We start from the raw sequence: 20,080 nt of genomic DNA on the forward strand, positions 1-20,080 counted from the left end.
TGCAACAATTGCAGATACTATCATCGACCAAGCAAAAAAAATTGGTCTTAAACTCGACAAGCTCCACGGCCAAGGCTACGATGGATGCTCAACCATGGCAGGAAAAGACAATGGTGTGCAGGCCCATATCAGGAACACCTATCCCAAAGCTGTTTTCGTGCACTGCTCTTCACATCGACTGAATTTGGTGGTTCATGATCTGAATTCTGTCACAGATGTGAGGAATACGACTGGAACTGTGAAATCTATCATTAAATTCTTCTGTGACAGTCCCAAGCGCAGGAGACTGGTTCCAAATATACCTTTGTTGTGTCAAACCAGATGGAGCACAAAGTACAAAAGCATCCGCATCTTTTCAGAGAACTTTTGTGATATCTATGCACAACTGGAGCAACTGGAGGCAAACCAGCATGAGTCACAGAGTACGCGTCAGACGGCGCATCAGCTGAGGTGTGCTGCAGGAACCACAGTGTTCCTCATCTGTCTGAAGATCATTGCGAAGTACTCAGCGATGTTGGAGCCAGTGACCCAACAGCTGCAGGCAGTCGACATGGACATGATGGGAGTCCGAGATCACATCGACCTGTTGATGAAGGCTTTCTGAGCTCACCGGGATGGTGAAGACCGTGTGTTCTCAGAAGATGTCATCCCTGAGGTGAAAACCTTGGCAGAAGAACTTGGCATAGACTTGACTATGCCTCGGCGATGTGCACGCCAGGTCCACCGGCCGAATGTATGAGGCTCCATTGAGGAGTACTATCGCCGCACCATCTATGTCCCGTACATGGATTCCTTGATCCAGTCTCTGGAAAGTCGCTTTGGTGAAAGTAACACGCCATATTTTCACATTTTCGCACTACATCCGAGAGAAATGCAGCAAACAGAAAGAGATGAATTCAAGCACATCGTTTCATCTGTCAAGGAAATGCATGGCATAGACAAACTTGTAGAAGAAGATCCAGCGTGGTATGACGTGCAGAAGCATAAGCCACTGGATGACAACTCTGGGTATGATCGAGCAGGTGAAGCAGACCACTCCGTTCCCTGCTGTGCGCAAGGCTATCCTCATAGCACTGACTCTGCCTGCAACATCATGTACAGTGGAAAGATCCTTCAGCACACTGCGCAGGGTGAAGACCTGGTTAAGATCAACGATGAGTGATAAACGTCTGTCTGGCCTCTGCATGCTAAGTGTCCACCGCGACAAAGTGAACAGCCAGTAGACCGAGCTAATGAACAGGGTCATTGACAATTTCGGAAGAGATCCCCGACGGCTCCAATTCCTGTTCCAAGAGTAGTAACCAAGCTGTTAGGGTTAGATATGTATATATATATATATATATATATTGTTGTGGTTACCAAATTCGCAAACCACCATTCAGGTCCCTTAGGTGAGGTATCTCGGTAAGTACATGTGTAGTTAGGCCCAAACCCGTTGTCTAGTGGGAATACATGTCATTTATGCGTGCTGCGACTCTTCAGGATAGCCGTTTTTCTTTTGCTATCTTTATTTTGGACCAACCGCCATTGTTACCACCACCAACCACCGCTTCACCACAACCGCCACGACCTTCACGTCACACCTCGCAACCGTCGCATCGCCATCGTTCTTGCCCCGCTGTGGGTACCGGTGTTGGACTCGTGCAGGGCGCGCGCCGAACAGCGTGTACAAAATCACGGATTTTGTGCTTCACAAACGGATCAAAAACGACACACGCCCACTTTTTGCCGTCCAATCGGTGAGCGAGGGGCGAATTGGCCCCGCCCCCAGGGCGATCGATATATGCAAATTTATGGATCAAAAAGCCTTCACGCCCACTTTTTCTCGGGCCAATGGGGAGCGAGGTGAAAGGTCGAAGGGAGGGGGTCAAAGATGAGAGGGCGAAGCTGCGGGGCTGATAAAAGGACCGTGTTCGTCAGTCCAGAAGAGTCCAGAGGCGGAGAGTAGGAGAGTCGGAAACAGAGAGTCAAGACTTCGCGGGCGGTGGAGTTGGCAAGAAGGAGCTGGTCGTCGTGTGCGTTGGAGTCGGAACGGAGGGGACGAAGCTGTGGAAAGGCAGCGACACCAGACGAGGGGGTGCTCGCGTCGGGAGCTGCACCCCAGGGAGGACGACAGCGCGACCTGGCCGAGGTGGAGACGCTCGTCGCGGGATAATAAAAATCCTCTATACCCCGAGCATCAGCAACCCCCTCCTGTTTCCCCCCACGCTGAGATAGTGCGACCAAGGGGGCCCCTTTCCCACCCCCTACCAGACACTGTCCGCGAGGCCCGCGGAGTTGAGGCACCATCGCCGCTCCGCGTCTCATCACCAGACGGGTAGGCCGACCCGGTCTCGGCCTCAGGCCCGCCTCATCCTTGAGGGTATTCTTTTCCTTGGTTTTGGGTATGTGTTGTCGGCGCCGTCTGTGAAGTAAAATTGTATAAGTGTTGCCGTGTGCTCGGTAGTCGGTATTAGCTCTGCATTGTGTTTTCGCTTTTACATTTGCTTTTTGTGTAAATTGCATTGTGTCTTTTCTGTGTGCTTTTGGTGGAATTGAATGTGTGCTTTCCGTTCGTCGCGAATAAATGTGCTTTGTGTTGAACTGTTTCCCGCTTCGCTTCGTCATTTCCTTCATTGAATCCTCATCTTGCTTCACGTAAAGGGTTGGTAGTGGGCTGAATACGCCCGATAATTAATCGAACCGTCGAGGTCGACGATAACACCGCTCGGTTATTCTGATAGTACGGAACGGGTCGCTTAAGCGGCCCGTGTCCGAAGTCGACCTGCGGCGAGGTGCGATCGCCCGGTCTACCCTCCGCGTGGGTACTTAGGTAGGTCGAATTTGGCGAGCAACCCTATCCCACGCGGGGGCTGATTGGCTCGATCGCGGTGAGACCGAAAGGTCCACCCGTGACTGGTTCCCGGCGTTAGTCCGAGAGGGTCACGACTGGATTGTCCGTCCGGTGGGCGACGTGCCGCGATTCGAGTTACGTGGCCGTCAGCACGCCGGCGGGCGCGAATCCGCAACACTGGTGTCAGGTCGTGCGATACAAGTTCATCGCCCTCCTCGCGGCACTGGTATTGGAGAGCGGGACAACAGGCTCTCCTGTCTCCAGCGAAATTCACGGGAATCGGTCCAGGGGTGAGAGAAGCGACCCCCGATTCCCTCCAAATTACGAGCGAGCAAATTAACCCTTTAAGAGAAGCAAGATGGCGTCTCAAGGCGAGCGAGAGCCGGGGGTATTAGAAATGGATGTAGAATGTGTAGGATCCATGGTCCAGGATGGAATCCCCGAGCAGGAAATGTTGATTGTGCAGGAACACGGACTCGCCCAACTGAACCCAGAGCCCGAAATGGGTGCGGCAGCGGCCGCGGTGTATGACACCTCCCCCACCCCCCTCTCCACCAAAACCCTTCCCCGACCCCTGCCGAAACGGCTCACCCAAGCGTACCCGACATGGCCCAGCTAATCACCATGCTGGCAAAAATGAATGCGGATATGAAAAACGAAATGAAAGGCATGAACGAAAAGATGGATACAAATACAAATGAAGTAAAAACGAGGATGGATGCGAATACACAGCAAATAAACGGATGGAAGCAAACATGAAGGAGGAAATGAAAGAACTACGGGGTGAGACGCAGAACATGGGCCGATGCCTGCAGGCGGGCATGAAGGCCGTGAGCAGGGAACTTAAAATGGCGACTCCACGTGTCGGAACGAACGAGCTGGAAGGGGGTGCAACGGCTGACAGGCCCGCGGTGGAGGCGGGTAAGGAAAAAGTAATTCGGGAGACAAGAGACGAGGTGAAAGTAATTGCGAGGGAGAGAAAAGAACAATTAATACGGAGAGCAAGGATGAGGTACGCGGAGATCGTGAAAGAGCAAGGAGTGAAAAACAGGGAAGGACGGGAGCGACTTAAAGAGAAAGCAAGGTTGACCTACATAAAGATAAGGGAAAGACGCCAGAAAGAAGCAGAGACCAATAAACACGATGAAGACGGGGTAAGTGACGCGCACACACACACGGAGGTAGTGGAGGACAATGGGGGTGAGCTCGCGGAGCGTGTGGGGACCCAGTGCGAGCACCTGGATTGCCTCCTCCAGGAACGAGGGGAGGGAGTATGCCCCCTTGAGGCGAGTCACGATCAGGTGAGTTCGGTCGTGCTTTGCGAGGTTGAGGGGACGAGTGCTGTGGACAGGTGCACGGAAAGCTTGGGGGGTATAGAGGCCCCGGAGACCCTTGTGGGGACACGAATCCCCAGAGTGGTTGTCCCTGTGTGTGTGGATGAGGCACCGTGTGTGGAAGAGGCCGTGTGTGTGAGTGAAACGGCCAGTGTGGATGAGGAACCGCGGTTGAGTGCCCCCGCGTGTATGAGTGAGGCACGGTGTGTGGATGAGGCACCGCGGTTGAGTGCCCCCGCGTGTATGAGTGAGGCACGGTGTGTGGATGAGGCACCGCGGGTGAGTTCCCCCGCGTGTGTGAGTGAGGCACGGAGTGTGGATGAGGCACCGCGGTTGAGTGCCCCCGCGTGTGTGGATGAGGCACGGAGTGCGAGTGAGGCACCGCGGGTGAGTGCCCCCGCACGCGTGAGTGAACGGCCGTGTGCAAGGTCGCTGTGTGCAAGGGAGACCGTGTGTGTGAGAGAGCGGTATGTAAGGGAGATGTCGGTTGGCATGCGGGAGCACGCAGCCGCGTCTCCCAGTGTGAGTTTAATGGTGTGGACTGTGTGCGTCGTAACACGCAGGTGTGCGTGTGTGGAATGGAGACGGAGACGGCGACAGAGGAGAGAAAGCCGAGTAGCGGCTGTAGTTGTTTCGGGGACCGTGCCGGGTTCGCCCAGCAGTGAGCACGCGGTTCGTGCTGTGCAACGCACGAGACCACCACGTGCTCGCTTGCGAGAGTGAAGTCCCGGTCCGGAAACGCACGCGGTGGATTTGCCGATCCCGCGGACGGACAAGTTTAGGCAGGTAAACGGATTTGGACCGGACGGGTTCTCCACGCGATCGTGTGTGTTAAGCTCCAACGGGCAAAGCACATGTGTTCGCGTGGGGAACCCCTCGAGACGTGGGGCTTGTGTTTTTTTTTTTTTTATGCGCACGGTGACGCCATGGCTGCACGGGGAGTTGGAATCCGGCAGAAGGGGAATTCCGGCCGGATGGTACCGTCCAAGGAGGGACGAAGAACACGTGCAGCTGCATGACGTCACGGGCAGGTGCCAAGTGCGCGAGTTGCCGCGCTGGTGATGCGCATGGAAAAAAAGAAAAAAAAAAAAGAAAAAGCAAGCCTCACTTTCAGGTGCACAGGATTCCTGGGCAAGGGGTGGAAGACCCCCTTACCTGGGCACAGGATGGAAACTAGTTAGGGGGAAGGGTTAGCTTAGTTAGACCGACTTCATGGGGCAGGGGTAAGTCCTCGTGGAGTCCGTGGAATGGATTAGTTAGAGGGATTGTAGCCAGATTTAGGTTGGGAAATAAAATGATTTATTTTGGAGACAGAGACAGACTTTGGATGTGTAGAGGGGACGTAGTTTAGCTACGTAGTGTTAAAAGGAACGTGCTACTAGTTTAAGGGACGACGTGGGAGCACGAGTTAGTTAGGGGAGGTAGTTCGAAGAATGGCAGAGTTCAGCGGTGAGTGTGTTGAAGAGTTGGTGAATTGTGAGGCATGTGCTTGATGAGTGAGTGAGGCCAGCGGGTCTGTGTGAGTGGAGCAAGTCTGGAATGCATGGTGCGATGAGTGATTGGGGGGGAGGAGTGACTCCCGCCCAAGGGACCCCGGGGTCAGTATAAAGTGAGTTAGGGGGTTAGTCAAATTGAAAAATGGAGGTCGTTTTGTTGTTGGTGGGAAAGTAGGCTCGAGACCCATTTGGAGGGGTGTAGGAGCCCTGTTGACGGGCTTGGAAGCGTGGCTGCGAAAGGTGAGTATCGCTGAGTGGGTACCCCGGGCACCAGGCTAGTCGGCCGCGGTAGGCCAAGGGCCCATGGGGGGCCGGGATAGAGTAGTGGGCACGGGTGCGCCTGCTTGGTGCGGGGGCCCGGGGCGCCATTAGCCGCGTGGGCAGTGTTGTGGGCATGGGTGACCCTCGGAAAGGGGCCCGGGAAGCCAGCCTGCCACGTGTGCGTTTCAGGGGAGGTGCCATGGGGGGCACTCCCCGGTGTTAGGGAGCTGGTAGGCTCGGAGGCAGTGTAGTGCCCGGGGGTGCCATAGCGGGAGAATCGGCAGAGGGTCGTGCCTGCCAGAGAGAGCCACGTGTCCCAGCCAGGAGACCGTGTGAGGGCACGGAGAGAAAATTGGGGGGCGAGGCCCGAAATTGTAAGGACACCAACACAGGCGACGGGAATCTGGGTTGTTAGAACCAATAGTTTAAGCGAGAGGCGCTTGTTGAAAGCCCCGGGGTAGTTTAACTGTTAAATGGATAGGGTAGATTAGGAAGTGTACCCCTCCGCACCATCCATCCCCTCGCTCTCGTTGTGGGCCGCTGGACCCACTTTGTGTTATAGATCGCTGAACTCTGGGGAGGCCATTCTGAGGCTTCGTTGGGCCTCGACACAGGACGTTAGCTTTGACGTTATTATATATATATATATATATATATATATATATATATATATATATATATATATATATATATATATATATATATATATATTTATATTTACACATATTCATATTTATACATATATATACATATTCATATATACATATATACATATATATATATATATATATATATATATATATATATATATATATATATATATATATATATATACACATATTCATATATATATATATATATATATATATATATATATATATATATATATATATATATATATATATATATATATATATATATATATATATATATATATATACATATTCATATATATATATATATATATATATATATATATATATATATATATATATATATATATATATATATATATATATATATATATACATATATACATATTCATATATATATGTATATATATATATATATATATATATCTATATATATATATATCTATATATATATATATATATATATATATATATATATATATATATATATATATATATATATATATATATATATATATATATATATATTCATTAATTTACTCAAAAACTTGGGTCTCACAATCAGCCATGATGTTTTTGAGGCAAACCTCATTTCAAAGTTGGCCTTCAAAGTCAGTGTCTGGTTGACGGTTGGGCATCCTCCATTGTACAAAGTCCTTCCTTGGCACGTGTGAAATCCGATCCACTGAAACCCCTCCCCAACCACTGTTAACCCTTCCCAAGCTAAATTCTTTCCAAATTCCAGTTTTTCATTCCTGACAGTTTGCTTCTGTATCCATCTTGTCCAGACCATGCGTTCTCCAGCTCCTACCCCTTGCTGCCCACTTGCTGCTCATCCAATTAGTAAGAACATTTTTGAGGGTCATCTGAGGATAAATTGGTCCACAGAAAAAAATGGATGACATAATCGGTCATGTGGTTTGGCAGCCATACTTTTTCAAAAAAAAACTTCAAAAATCCTCTTTGAAACGGCTTAACAGATCGAGGCAAAACTTTACAGATATGACCGCCTATCCACGAGGAATAAAATGGTCACACCTATAATGACATCACAAGTCACATGGTTTGGCAGCCATATTAGATTTATTCTAAAACCTTTAAAAATCTTCTTCTCCAGAATGGCTGGACTGATTGAGGGGAAACTTCACACATTCCCCATGTGTTGGGGACAGCAGGGTTTTCACGAATAATTGATAGGTGACATGGTCTGGAAGCCACATTGGATTGAATAAATCTTGAAAAAATTATCTTCATGTGCATTATTGATCGACATGCAACTTCACATTTATGATCTTGTACTGATGGGGAATACATCAATCTATAATTCCAGCAATCTCTGTGTGTGTGTGTCTGTCTATCTGTCGGTCTGTATGCGACCGCCGTTTCTCGACGACTGCCGGTCCGATCTGATTGAAACTTGCCAGGAATATTGCTGGGGACCCGCGGATGTGCCTTTTCGAGGTTTGATATTAATCGGACGAGCGGTTCCCAAGTTACGGCCATTTATCTGTCAACCAATGACAAGACACGGTGCTATGACATCACAAATAATGTTTATTTATTTATTTATTTTTGCACGATTGACGTCACAATTCTTCTTCTTCTTCATTTGGTATGACGTCACAATCGACGCTGGGGACCTGAGTATGTGCCTTTTCAAGGTTTGATATTAATGTCTGTGTGTCTGTATGCGACCACCATTTCTCGCTGACCACCGGTCCGATCTGATTGAGACTTGCCAGGAATATTGCTGGGGACGCGTGGATGTGCCTTTTCAAGGTTTGATATTAATCGGACAAGCGGTTCCCAAGTTACGGCCATTTATTTAGCAAACCAATGACAAGACACGTTGCGATGATGTCACGAATGACGTCACAATTAATGTTTATTTCATTTTAAATTTTACTAAACTATAAAACTATACTAAACTATAAAACTTCATTTTAAATATACTAAACTAACTCTATATTCCTCATCACATGCTCACGGCAAACAAGGATCACAACAATTTAAAGGACACACAAGGAAGATTAAACACGGGATTTCAAAGATTACTCCTGGAATCTTTCATTTATACAGAAAAGTGCCGTTGGACAAGACAGCCGGCTAAAGAGGAATGATGATGGCAAAGCAGTGGGACCTCAAGAGATCCCAGTGGAAGTGTGAACCTGCCTCGGTGAATATGGGGTTCAGGTGTTGAATAAAAATGCACCTGTGTTATGATAACAGAGGAGATTCCAAGGGGATGGAGGCAAAGATATTAATGTCTGTTTGTCTGGTGGGGAGAGAGGGGGGCGAGAGAGGGGAGGGAGAGAGGGGGGTGAGAGAGAGGGGGCATCACAATTCAAGAGAGGGGAGAGAGGAGAGGCGAGAGAGGGGGACGGGAGAGGGGGGTGAGAGTGGGGGAGAGAGAGGGGCGAGAGAGGAGGGGGGGAGAGGAGGGGCGAGACTAGGGGGGGGAGAGAGGGGGAGAGAGAGGGGGGCATCAATTCTTCTTCTTCGTTTGATATGACATCACAATTGATGCTGGGGACCTCAGTATGTTTCCCAGGTGTTTCCCAAGTTATGGCCATTTATGATACGGTTGGTCCGATCTAATTGAAACAATTCCCCAATCCAGTCGTCGTTTACGAGAGTGAAGGAACGAAGCTGCACAGACTGGTACGCACCTCCGTGCCCACACTAGTATTTTAAAATTCAACTTGGTTGGACACATGGTCTGGCAGTCAGAATTATTTAATTTTTTGAATTTAGGTTGTTGTTGTTTTTTTTATGAATAAGGTGAAATTTTTTGCTGAAAATTTGCTGCAATGCAAATCCTATTCAGGTTCCTCCTGATGACTTCATCTTTGCTATTTTCTTGTTCGGGTTCCTTCTGATGACTCCAATTCAGGACTGTACCTATTTGGTCTTCCATTTGATTTAATTTGAATTTATTTTAATCCCATTCTAAATTCATTTGAATAATAATAAACATCATGGGTCAGGGTCAAGTGTCCAATGAATGCCGGGTTGCATCAAAGTGGGATGTCTTGGTACCCGGTGGTCATCACTGGCAGCAGTTATAAAGTGGTAGTTCTAATTATGTCTCATTAATTAATTAACACACCAGGACACAAACACCACACAAAATATACCACACTAACACCACACAAAACAAGTCCTGCCGAGGGTCTGCAGTCTCTGATTGCTCTTTTTCTTGTGCCATATTGTGTGCTGATTCGTTCCGTGTTCTCGCTATTCCACGAGCCTTAAAAGTTGTAATGGGTGGTTTGCCATTGCCTTCCCAGTAACATTGTTTGTCCATGCTCTCTCCTGTTCAATGCTGTGTCAAGCAAGGAAGCAGCTTGTACCATTCTTAACGTCTTTGTTATGACTCTGCCTGGGGTTGAACCACCGACCTTCCCAACCGGATGCTCCAACCATTATACCATCAAGTCTGGTTATATATTTATTTATTTATTTTTGAGGTTTTGAGAAACAAGGAAATAAATAAAAAACGTGAAACCAATTTTTCCTTTATCAATTTTGTAACAGGTCATTACATTTGATCGATCATTCCCTATGCCACCGAAGGTGAAGGAGGTTATGTTTCCACCACTTTCTGTTTTGTTTGTTTTGTGTGTAAGATATCTCAAAAAGTTGTTGACGGATCCAGATGAAATTTTGTGGGCACGTTGGGTATGTGACAAGGACGAACTGATTAGGTTTTGGTGAAGATCCGAATCCGGATCTGGATCTGATGAGTTTTTAAGTGATTCTTCACCATTGAGAGATATTTGCTAAACTGATATGAAGCAGGATATTTCAAAAAGTAGTGGACGGATTTGAATAAAACTTGGTGGACAGGTTGGGTGTGCAGCAAGGAAGAATTTATTCCATTTTGTTGAAGATCTGAATCCAGATCCGGATCTGATAATTTTTAACGTGATTCTTCACCTTTGAGAGATCGGGCCAGAAACGATATAGTACTGTATAGCATGATATTTCAAAAATCTATTGGGCCCGATATGTTCTGGTGGATCAGGCATTACGTGGTGGAGGTATGCGCTCCACTGAGTGTCCTTCTTGTTTCAAATGTTGTAGGAATAAAGGAAATAAGGTAATCCATATGTTTGAAGTATCTCAAACCATTTCATCTGTGTTATCATTCATCAAAAGCATTGTCATCCAGATATAGTATCTGATACCAGTGATGGAAGGACAAGGGAAAGAAAAAAAAAATGAATAAACAGGTGATGATGCTGCTGACCTTGGTAGCGGATGCGGAATCCAGGACCATGCTGGGAGAAGTCACTGTGGAAGTAAAGGGACGTCTGATGTGTTGTGCTGATCAAAGTTGGAGGCAACCTTGAGCCACTGAAACGCCCAATTACCCGCGTGGCTGCACCCACGCCACTTAATAACTCCAGAAAATCATGTGTCGCCTCCGTGGAGAAGTTTAAGTACTCAAGGTATACGCCTACAAACCGAGAAAAAAAAGATTTGGCTGCAGAATTGAGGCTACATGGAACACTGAACAGACCAGCACATAACAGAACAAAAAAGAACATTGGAAATAGTAGGGGGGGTGGGGGACGGACACCAACAGCAGGGTAAGGGGACAAAATAAGAGACATGTCAGAAGTTAAAGAACATGGTGAATAATGAGTGCAATGGTAGGGGGGAGGTGATGAACAAGCTGAATACAGAAGAAAACTCTCAATCACAAAATTGGAAGGATAACTGGGGAATAAGCAGAAATAGAACTGAAAATTATTATAAAATCGAAGAGGGGGTGCTGGAGCAAGGAGAAACTCAATAATCTGGAAACATGGAAAGAGCTGGCCTTGAAAAGAGCGAATGGGGGTGAAAAAGATCATGGGCATGGATGGGGAATGGTGGTCAACAGCCATCTTGAATCACTGGAGGGAAGAATGATATTTAACAGACTGAGGAAGTTGGTTCCACCACAGTTGAGAGAAAAGAGGAACAAATGAGTTATTTCATTTCTGGAATGTTACAAGTGTAAGTTTGCACCATTAACTAGCGTACTGTGCACATCATTACATATTCATCATTCACCTCAGTCCTCTTTGCATTCGTCATTGAACGAATCAAGATCTCACTCAAAATTCAATGTTTGGTAACTTGCAAGACTCACCAAAACCAACAGGTAAGTGGATAGTCCAGGTGCAATTCTGATTTGATGGATAGTGCCCAGGATATCCTGGGCTTAGGATGACTCCACTGAGGTCAGAGGTCATGCCACCACACCTTGCTGCAACAAATGAGAAAGTGAAAATTGCAACATGTGCAGCAACCACTGGCAAGATCGTTTAGACGGTCATTGGCAGGATGGCCTAGGCCCTAGAGGTACGCACACCTCTAAGCTGTCTAGCCTGGGTTTGAATCCTGACCCAGCTATAAACAATCATCCTAGTGTTTCACAAGCAAGGTAATTCATCAATGTGTGTGCCATCCCTCGGATGGACATTAAACAGGCGTCTGCAAGCATTCATTGGTGGATTTTGAAGATCCCTCAATGTCCTTCGTGAAGAGTACGTGAGTTATCGTGGGCACCCTGAACAAATTCCAACTCCTACCATAACTAGCTGAGGGCACTTCATCAGTGGCACAGCCGCACCCTCAGCCAACGATGCTACCCTGCAGCCTTGTACGGAATACGAATGAATAAGATTAAGCTAATCAACACAAGTTGGCCATCTTATTGTACATTTCCTTCTCTACCATTGGTCCGAATAGCACAATTCATGTTCACAAAAGCAAGAGATGTAGAATGCTGTGGGAATAGAGGTGTTAATGTACGATTGATGAATAAGTCAGAAATCACATTCACCTCAATCAGTGCATAGTGGCAATGGAATTAACTTCAAAAACAATTGATATCAATTCGGCAAAGTGTTCAACTTTCATACGTTTTCGGTAATCCGATGCAACGTAGCAGGGTAAACACTGTCAATCCCAATAGAAGCATCAAGGTTGTATGGAAAAAAAACAAAATCTTCACCTTATGGAGGTTGTATTCACAACATACAACAATAACACCATGAATACAAAACTTTCCAAGGGTTTCATGGCAGGTTTCTTTTCCCCCCACAGGCAGAATATTAATACACCTGTTTCGACATTAATATTTAGTTGTCGTTCTTATTGTTTGTGATTCCACAATGATTATGAAATTGCTGAATGTGCAGAGTGAAATAGGATTTTCATTTTGTTTCCGCAACAAGCTACAAAATTCCGGCTTGTGCTTGCATCATATTCGGGCGTTTGGAAAAAGTCAACGAAACGTAGTCCATTTATTATTATTATTATAATACATCATTATAATACATTATGGGGGGGGGACAGCATTCCTTGTCGACTTGTGAGTATCACAATGGATGGAATCAACGAGATGTTGATTGACGTATTTATCGAACCACCGTGGGGAGCCAGGAGAAGCTGACGTTTCAGACATTAGCACTTCGTTGAAGCAACAGAGTACTGTATAACACGTTGTAAGAACATTTTGAACGAAGTTGATATCGATGAATATTTAACAACCTATTGCATTTCTGTGGTGCAGAGATGACAGTAGATCTAAGGGTCCGGCGATATATCGATATACCGATTATATCAGTTATATCAGTGTAATTTTTCATATCGATGTACCGGTTATATCAGCTATATCGGTGTAATTTTTCATATCGATGCACCGGTTATATCAGTTATATCAGTGAATTTTTCATATCGATGTACCGGTTATATCAGTTATATCGGTGTAATTTTTCATATCAATATACCGGTTATATCAGTGTAATTTTTCATATCGATGTACCAGTTATATCAGTGAAATCAGTGTAATTTTTCATATCGATGCACCGGTTATATCAGTTATATCGGTGTAATTTTTCATATCGATGTACCAGTTATATCAGTTATATCAGTGTAATTTTTCATATCGATGTACCAGTTATTTCGTTTATATCGGTGCAATTTTTCATATCGATGCACTGGTTATATCAGTTATATTGGTGAAATTTTTCATATCGATGTACCAGTTATATCGGTGTAATTTTGATATCGATGTACCAATTATATCGTTTATATCGGTGTAATTTTTCATATCGATGCAATCGGTTATATCAGTTATATCGGTATAATTTTTCATATCGATGTACCGGTTATATCAGTGATATCAGTGTAATTTTTCAAATCGATGTACCGGTTATATCAGTTATATCGGTGTAATTTTTCATATCGATATACCAGTGATATCAGTCATATCGGTGTAATTTTTCAAATCGATGTACCAGTTATATCATTTATATCGGTGTAATTTTTCATATCGATGTAGCGGTTATATCGGTGTAATTTTTCATATCGATGTACCAGTTATATCAGTTATATCGGTGTAATTTTTCAAATTGATGAAGCGGTTATATCAGTTATATCGGTTTAATTTTTCATATCGATGTACCAGTTATATCGTTTATATCGGTGTAATTTTTCATATCGATGTAGCGGTTATATCGGTGTAATTTTTCATATCGATGTACCAGTTATATCAGTTATATCGGTATAATTTTTCATATCGATGTACCGGTTATATCAGTTATATCGGTGTAATTTTTCAAATTGATGAAGCGGTTATATCAGTTATATCGGTTTAATTTTTCATATCGATGTACGGTTATATTGGTGTAATTTTTCATATTGATGTGACGGTTATATCAGTAATATCGGTGTAATTTTTCATCTCGATGTACCGGTTATATCAGTTTTCTCAGTGTAATTTTTCATATCGATGCACCGGTTATATCAGTTATATCGGTATAATTTTTCATATCGATGTACCGGTTATATCAGTTATATCAGTGTAATTTTTCATATCGATGTACCGGTTATATCAATTATATCGGTGTAATTTTTCATATCGATGTACCAGTTATATCAGTTATATCGGTGTAATTTTTCATATCGATGCACCGGTTATATCAGTTATATCGGTATAATTTTTCATATCTATGTTCCGGTTATATCAGTTATATCGGTGTAATTTTTCATATTGATATACCAGTTATATCAGTTATATCGGTTTAATTTTTCATATCGATGTACCGGTTGTATCGGTGTAATTTTTCATATCGATGTACCGGTTATATCGGTACAATTTTTCATATCGATGTACCGGTTATATCAGTTATATCGGTGTAACTTTTCATATCGATGCACCGGTTATATCAGTTATATCGGTGTAATTTTTCATATCGATGTAGCGGTTATATCAGTTATATCGGTGAATTTTTCATATCGATGTAGCGGTTATATCAGTTATATCGGTATAATTTTTCATATCGATGTACCGGTTATATCAGTTATATCAGTGTAATTTTTCATATCGATGTACCGGTTATATCAATTATATCGGTGTAATTTTTCATATCGATGTACCAGTTATATCAGTTATATCGGTGTAATTTTTCATATCGATGCACCAGTTATATCAGTTATATCGGTATAATTTTTCATATCTATGTTCCGGTTATATCAGTTATATCGGTGTAATTTTTCATATTGATATACCGGTTATATCAGTTATATCGGTTTAATTTTTCATATCGATGCACCGGTTATATCAGTTATATCAGTGAATTTTTCATATCGATGTACCGGTTATATCAGTTATATCGGTGTAATTTTTCATATCAATATACCGGTTATATCAGTGTAATTTTTCATATCGATGTACCAGTTATATCAGTGAAATCAGTGTAATTTTTCATATCGATGCACCGGTTATATCAGTTATATCGGTGTAATTTTTCATATCGATGTACCAGTTATATCAGTTATATCAGTGTAATTTTTCATATCGATGTACCAGTTATTTCGTTTATATCGGTGCAATTTTTCATATCGATGCACTGGTTATATCAGTTATATTGGTGAAATTTTTCATATCGATGTACCAGTTATATCGGTGTAATTTTGATATCGATGTACCAATTATATCGTTTATATCGGTGTAATTTTTCATATCGATGCACCGGTTATATCAGTTATATCGGTATAATTTTTCATATCGATGTACCGGTTATATCAGTGATATCAGTGTAATTTTTCAAATCGATGTACCGGTTATATCAGTTATATCGGTGTAATTTTTCATATCGATATACCAGTGATATCAGTCATATCGGTGTAATTTTTCAAATCGATGTACCAGTTATATCAGTTATATCGGTATAATTTTTCATATCTATGTACCGGTTATATCAGTTATATCGGTATAATTTTTCATATCTATGTTCCGGTTATATCAGTTATATCGGTGTAATTTTTCATATTGATATACCGGTTATATCAGTTATATCGGTTTAATTTTTCATATCGATGCACCGGTTATATCAGTTATATCAGTGAATTTTTCATATCGATGTACCGGTTATATCAGTTATATCGGTGTAATTTTTCATATCAATATACCGGTTATATCAGTGTAATTTTTCATATCGATGTACCAGTTATATCAGTGAAATCAGTGTAATTTTTCATATCGATGCACCGGTTATATCAGTTATATCGGTGTAATTTTTCATATCGATGTACCAGTTATATCAGTTATATCAGTGTAATTTTTCATATCGATGTACCAGTTATTTCGTTTATATCGGTGCAATTTTTCATATCGATGCACTGGTTATATCAGTTATATTGGTGAAATTTTTCATATCGATGTACCAGTTATATCGGTGTAATTTTGATATCGATGTACCAATTATATCGTTTATATCGGTGTAATTTTTCATATCGATGCACCGGTTATATCAGTTATATCGGTATAATTTTTCATATCGATGTACCGGTTATATCAGTGATATCAGTGTAATTTTTCAAATCGATGTACCGGTTATATCAGTTATATCGGTGTAATTTTTCATATCGATATACCAGTGATATCAGTCATATCGGTGTAATTTTTCAAATCGATGTACCAGTTATATCGTTTATATCGGTGTAATTTTTCATATCGATGTAGCGGTTATATCGGTGTAATTTTTCATATCGATGTACCAGTTATATCAGTTATATCGGTGTAATTTTTCAAATTGATGAAGCGGTTATATCAGTTATATCGGTTTAATTTTTCATATCGATGTACCAGTTATATCGTTTATATCGGTGTAATTTTTCATATCGATGTAGCGGTTATATCGGTGTAATTTTTCATATCGATGTACCAGTTATATCAGTTATATCGGTATAATTTTTCATATCGATGTACCGGTTATATCAGTTATATCGGTGTAATTTTTCAAATTGATGAAGCGGTTATATCAGTTATATCGGTTTAATTTTTCATATCGATGTACCGGTTATATTGGTGTAATTTTTCATATTGATGTGACGGTTATATCAGTAATATCAGTGTAATTTTTCATATCGATGTACCGGTTATATCAATTATATCGGTGTAATTTTTCATATCGATGTACCAGTTATATCAGTTATATCGGTGTAATTTTTCATATCGATGCACCGGTTATATCAGTTATATCGGTATAATTTTTCATATCTATGTTCCGGTTATATCAGTTATATCGGTGTAATTTTTCATATTGATATACCAGTTATATCAGTTATATCGGTTTAATTTTTCATATCGATGTACCGGTTGTATCGGTGTAATTTTTCATATCGATGTACCGGTTATATCGGTACAATTTTTCATATCGATGTACCGGTTATATCAGTTATATCGGTGTAACTTTTCATATCGATGCACCGGTTATATCAGTTATATCGGTGTAATTTTTCATATCGATGTAGCGGTTATATCAGTTATATCGGTGAATTTTTCATATCGATGTAGCGGTTATATCAGTTATATCGGTATAATTTTTCATATCGATGTACCGGTTATATCAGTGATATCAGTGTAATTTTTCATATCGATGTACCGGTTATATCAATTATATCGGTGTAATTTTTCATATCGATGTACCAGTTATATCAGTTATATCGGTGTAATTTTTCATATCGATGCACCAGTTATATCAGTTATATCGGTATAATTTTTCATATCTATGTTCCGGTTATATCAGTTATATCGGTGTAATTTTTCATATTGATATACCGGTTATATCAGTTATATCGGTTTAATTTTTCATATCGATGCACCGGTTATATCAGTTATATCAGTGAATTTTTCATATCGATGTACCGGTTATATCAGTTATATCGGTGTAATTTTTCATATCAATATACCGGTTATATCAGTGTAATTTTTCATATCGATGTACCAGTTATATCAGTGAAATCAGTGTAATTTTTCATATCGATGCACCGGTTATATCAGTTATATCGGTGTAATTTTTCATATCGATGTACCAGTTATATCAGTTATATCAGTGTAATTTTTCATATCGATGTACCAGTTATTTCGTTTATATCGGTGCAATTTTTCATATCGATGCACTGGTTATATCAGTTATATTGGTGAAATTTTTCATATCGATGTACCAGTTATATCGGTGTAATTTTGATATCGATGTACCAATTATATCGTTTATATCGGTGTAATTTTTCATATCGATGCACCGGTTATATCAGTTATATCGGTATAATTTTTCATATCGATGTACCGGTTATATCAGTGATATCAGTGTAATTTTTCAAATCGATGTACCGGTTATATCAGTTATATCGGTGTAATTTTTCATATCGATATACCAGTGATATCAGTCATATCGGTGTAATTTTTCAAATCGATGTACCAGTTATATCGTTTATATCGGTGTAATTTTTCATATCGATGTAGCGGTTATATCGGTGTAATTTTTCATATCGATGTACCAGTTATATCAGTTATATCGGTGTAATTTTTCAAATTGATGAAGCGGTTATATCAGTTATATCGGTTTAATTTTTCATATCGATGTACCAGTTATATCGTTTATATCGGTGTAATTTTTCATATCGATGTAGCGGTTATATCGGTGTAATTTTTCATATCGATGTACCAGTTATATCAGTTATATCGGTATAATTTTTCATATCGATGTACCGGTTATATCAGTTATATCGGTGTAATTTTTCAAATTGATGAAGCGGTTATATCAGTTATATCGGTTTAATTTTTCATATCGATGTACCGGTTATATTGGTGTAATTTTTCATATTGATGTGACGGTTATATCAGTAATATCGGTGTAATTTTTCATCTCGATGTACCGGTTATATCAGTTTTCTCAGTGTAATTTTTCATATCGATGCACCGGTTATATCAGTTATATCGGTATAATTTTTCATATCGATGTACCGGTTATATCAGTTATATCAGTGTAATTTTTCATATCGATGTACCGGTTATATCAATTATATCGGTGTAATTTTTCATATCGATGTACCAGTTATATCAGTTATATCGGTGTAATTTTTCATATCGATGCACCGGTTATATCAGTTATATCGGTATAATTTTTCATATCGATGTACCGGTTATATCGGTGTAATTTTTCATCTCGATGTACCAGTTATATCGGTGTAATTTTTCATATCGATGCACCGGTTATATCAGTTATATCGGTATAAATTTTCATATCTATGTTCCGGTTATATCAGTTATATCGGTGTAATTTTTCATATTGATATACCGGTTATATCAGTTATATCGGTTTAATTTTTCATATCGATGTACCGGTTATATCGGTGTAATTTTTCATCTCGATGTACCAGTTATATCGGTGTAATTTTTCATATCGATGCACCGGTTATATCAGTTATATCGGTATAAATTTTCATATCTATGTTCCGGTTATATCAGTTATATCGGTGTAATTTTTCATATTGATATACCGGTTATATCAGTTATATCGGTTTAATTTTTCATATCGATGTACCGGTTATATCGGTGTAATTTTTCATATCGATGTACCGGTTATATCGGTGCAATTTTTCATATCGATGTACCGGTTATATCAGTTATATCGGTGTAACTTTTCATATCGATGCACCGGTAATATCAGTTATATCGGTGTAATTTTTTATTTCGATGTACCGGTTATATCAGTGATATCGGTATAATTTTTCATATCGATGTACCGGTGATATCAGTTATATCGGTGTAATTTTTCATATCGATGTACCAGTTATATCAGTTATATCGGTGTAATTGTTCATGTCAATATACCGGTTATATCAGTTATATCGGGGTAATTTGTCATATCGATGTACCGGTTATATCAGTTATATTGGTGTAATTTTTCAGATCGATGTACCGGTTATATCAGTTATATCGGTATAATTTTTCATATCGATGCACCGGTTATATCAGTTATATCGGTGCAATTTTTCATATCGATGTACCGGTTATATCAGTTATATCAGTGTAATTTTTCATATTGATGTACCGGTTATATCGGTTTAATTTTTCATATCGATGTACCGGTTATATTGGTGTAATTTTTCATATTGATGTACCAGTTATATCAGTTATATCGCTATAATTTTTCA

The 20,080-nt window shown here is 41.2% G+C and overlaps 1 protein-coding gene across 3 annotated transcripts in view; it reads right to left on the minus strand.

The window, feature by feature from the left end:
- Positions 1–20,080, minus strand: part of LOC147027167 (CUB and sushi domain-containing protein 3-like) — a 1,179,270-nt gene that overhangs the window by 315,220 nt on the left and 843,970 nt on the right. For all 3 annotated transcript variants that reach the window (XM_085883358.1, XM_085883359.1, XM_085883360.1), the window contains 2 exons: positions 11,721–11,837; positions 10,830–11,039 (listed from right to left, as the gene is read on the minus strand). In XM_085883358.1, coding sequence (XP_085739484.1) covers positions 10,830–11,039; positions 11,721–11,837 — 327 coding nt within the window. The remainder of the gene's footprint in view (positions 1–10,829; positions 11,040–11,720; positions 11,838–20,080) is intronic.

This window comes from Eptatretus burgeri, chromosome 5 (assembly GCF_056783735.1).
Source record: "Eptatretus burgeri isolate ZD-2024b chromosome 5, Ebu_testis_v1, whole genome shotgun sequence".
Taxonomy (NCBI): Eukaryota; Metazoa; Chordata; class Myxini; order Myxiniformes; family Myxinidae; genus Eptatretus; species Eptatretus burgeri.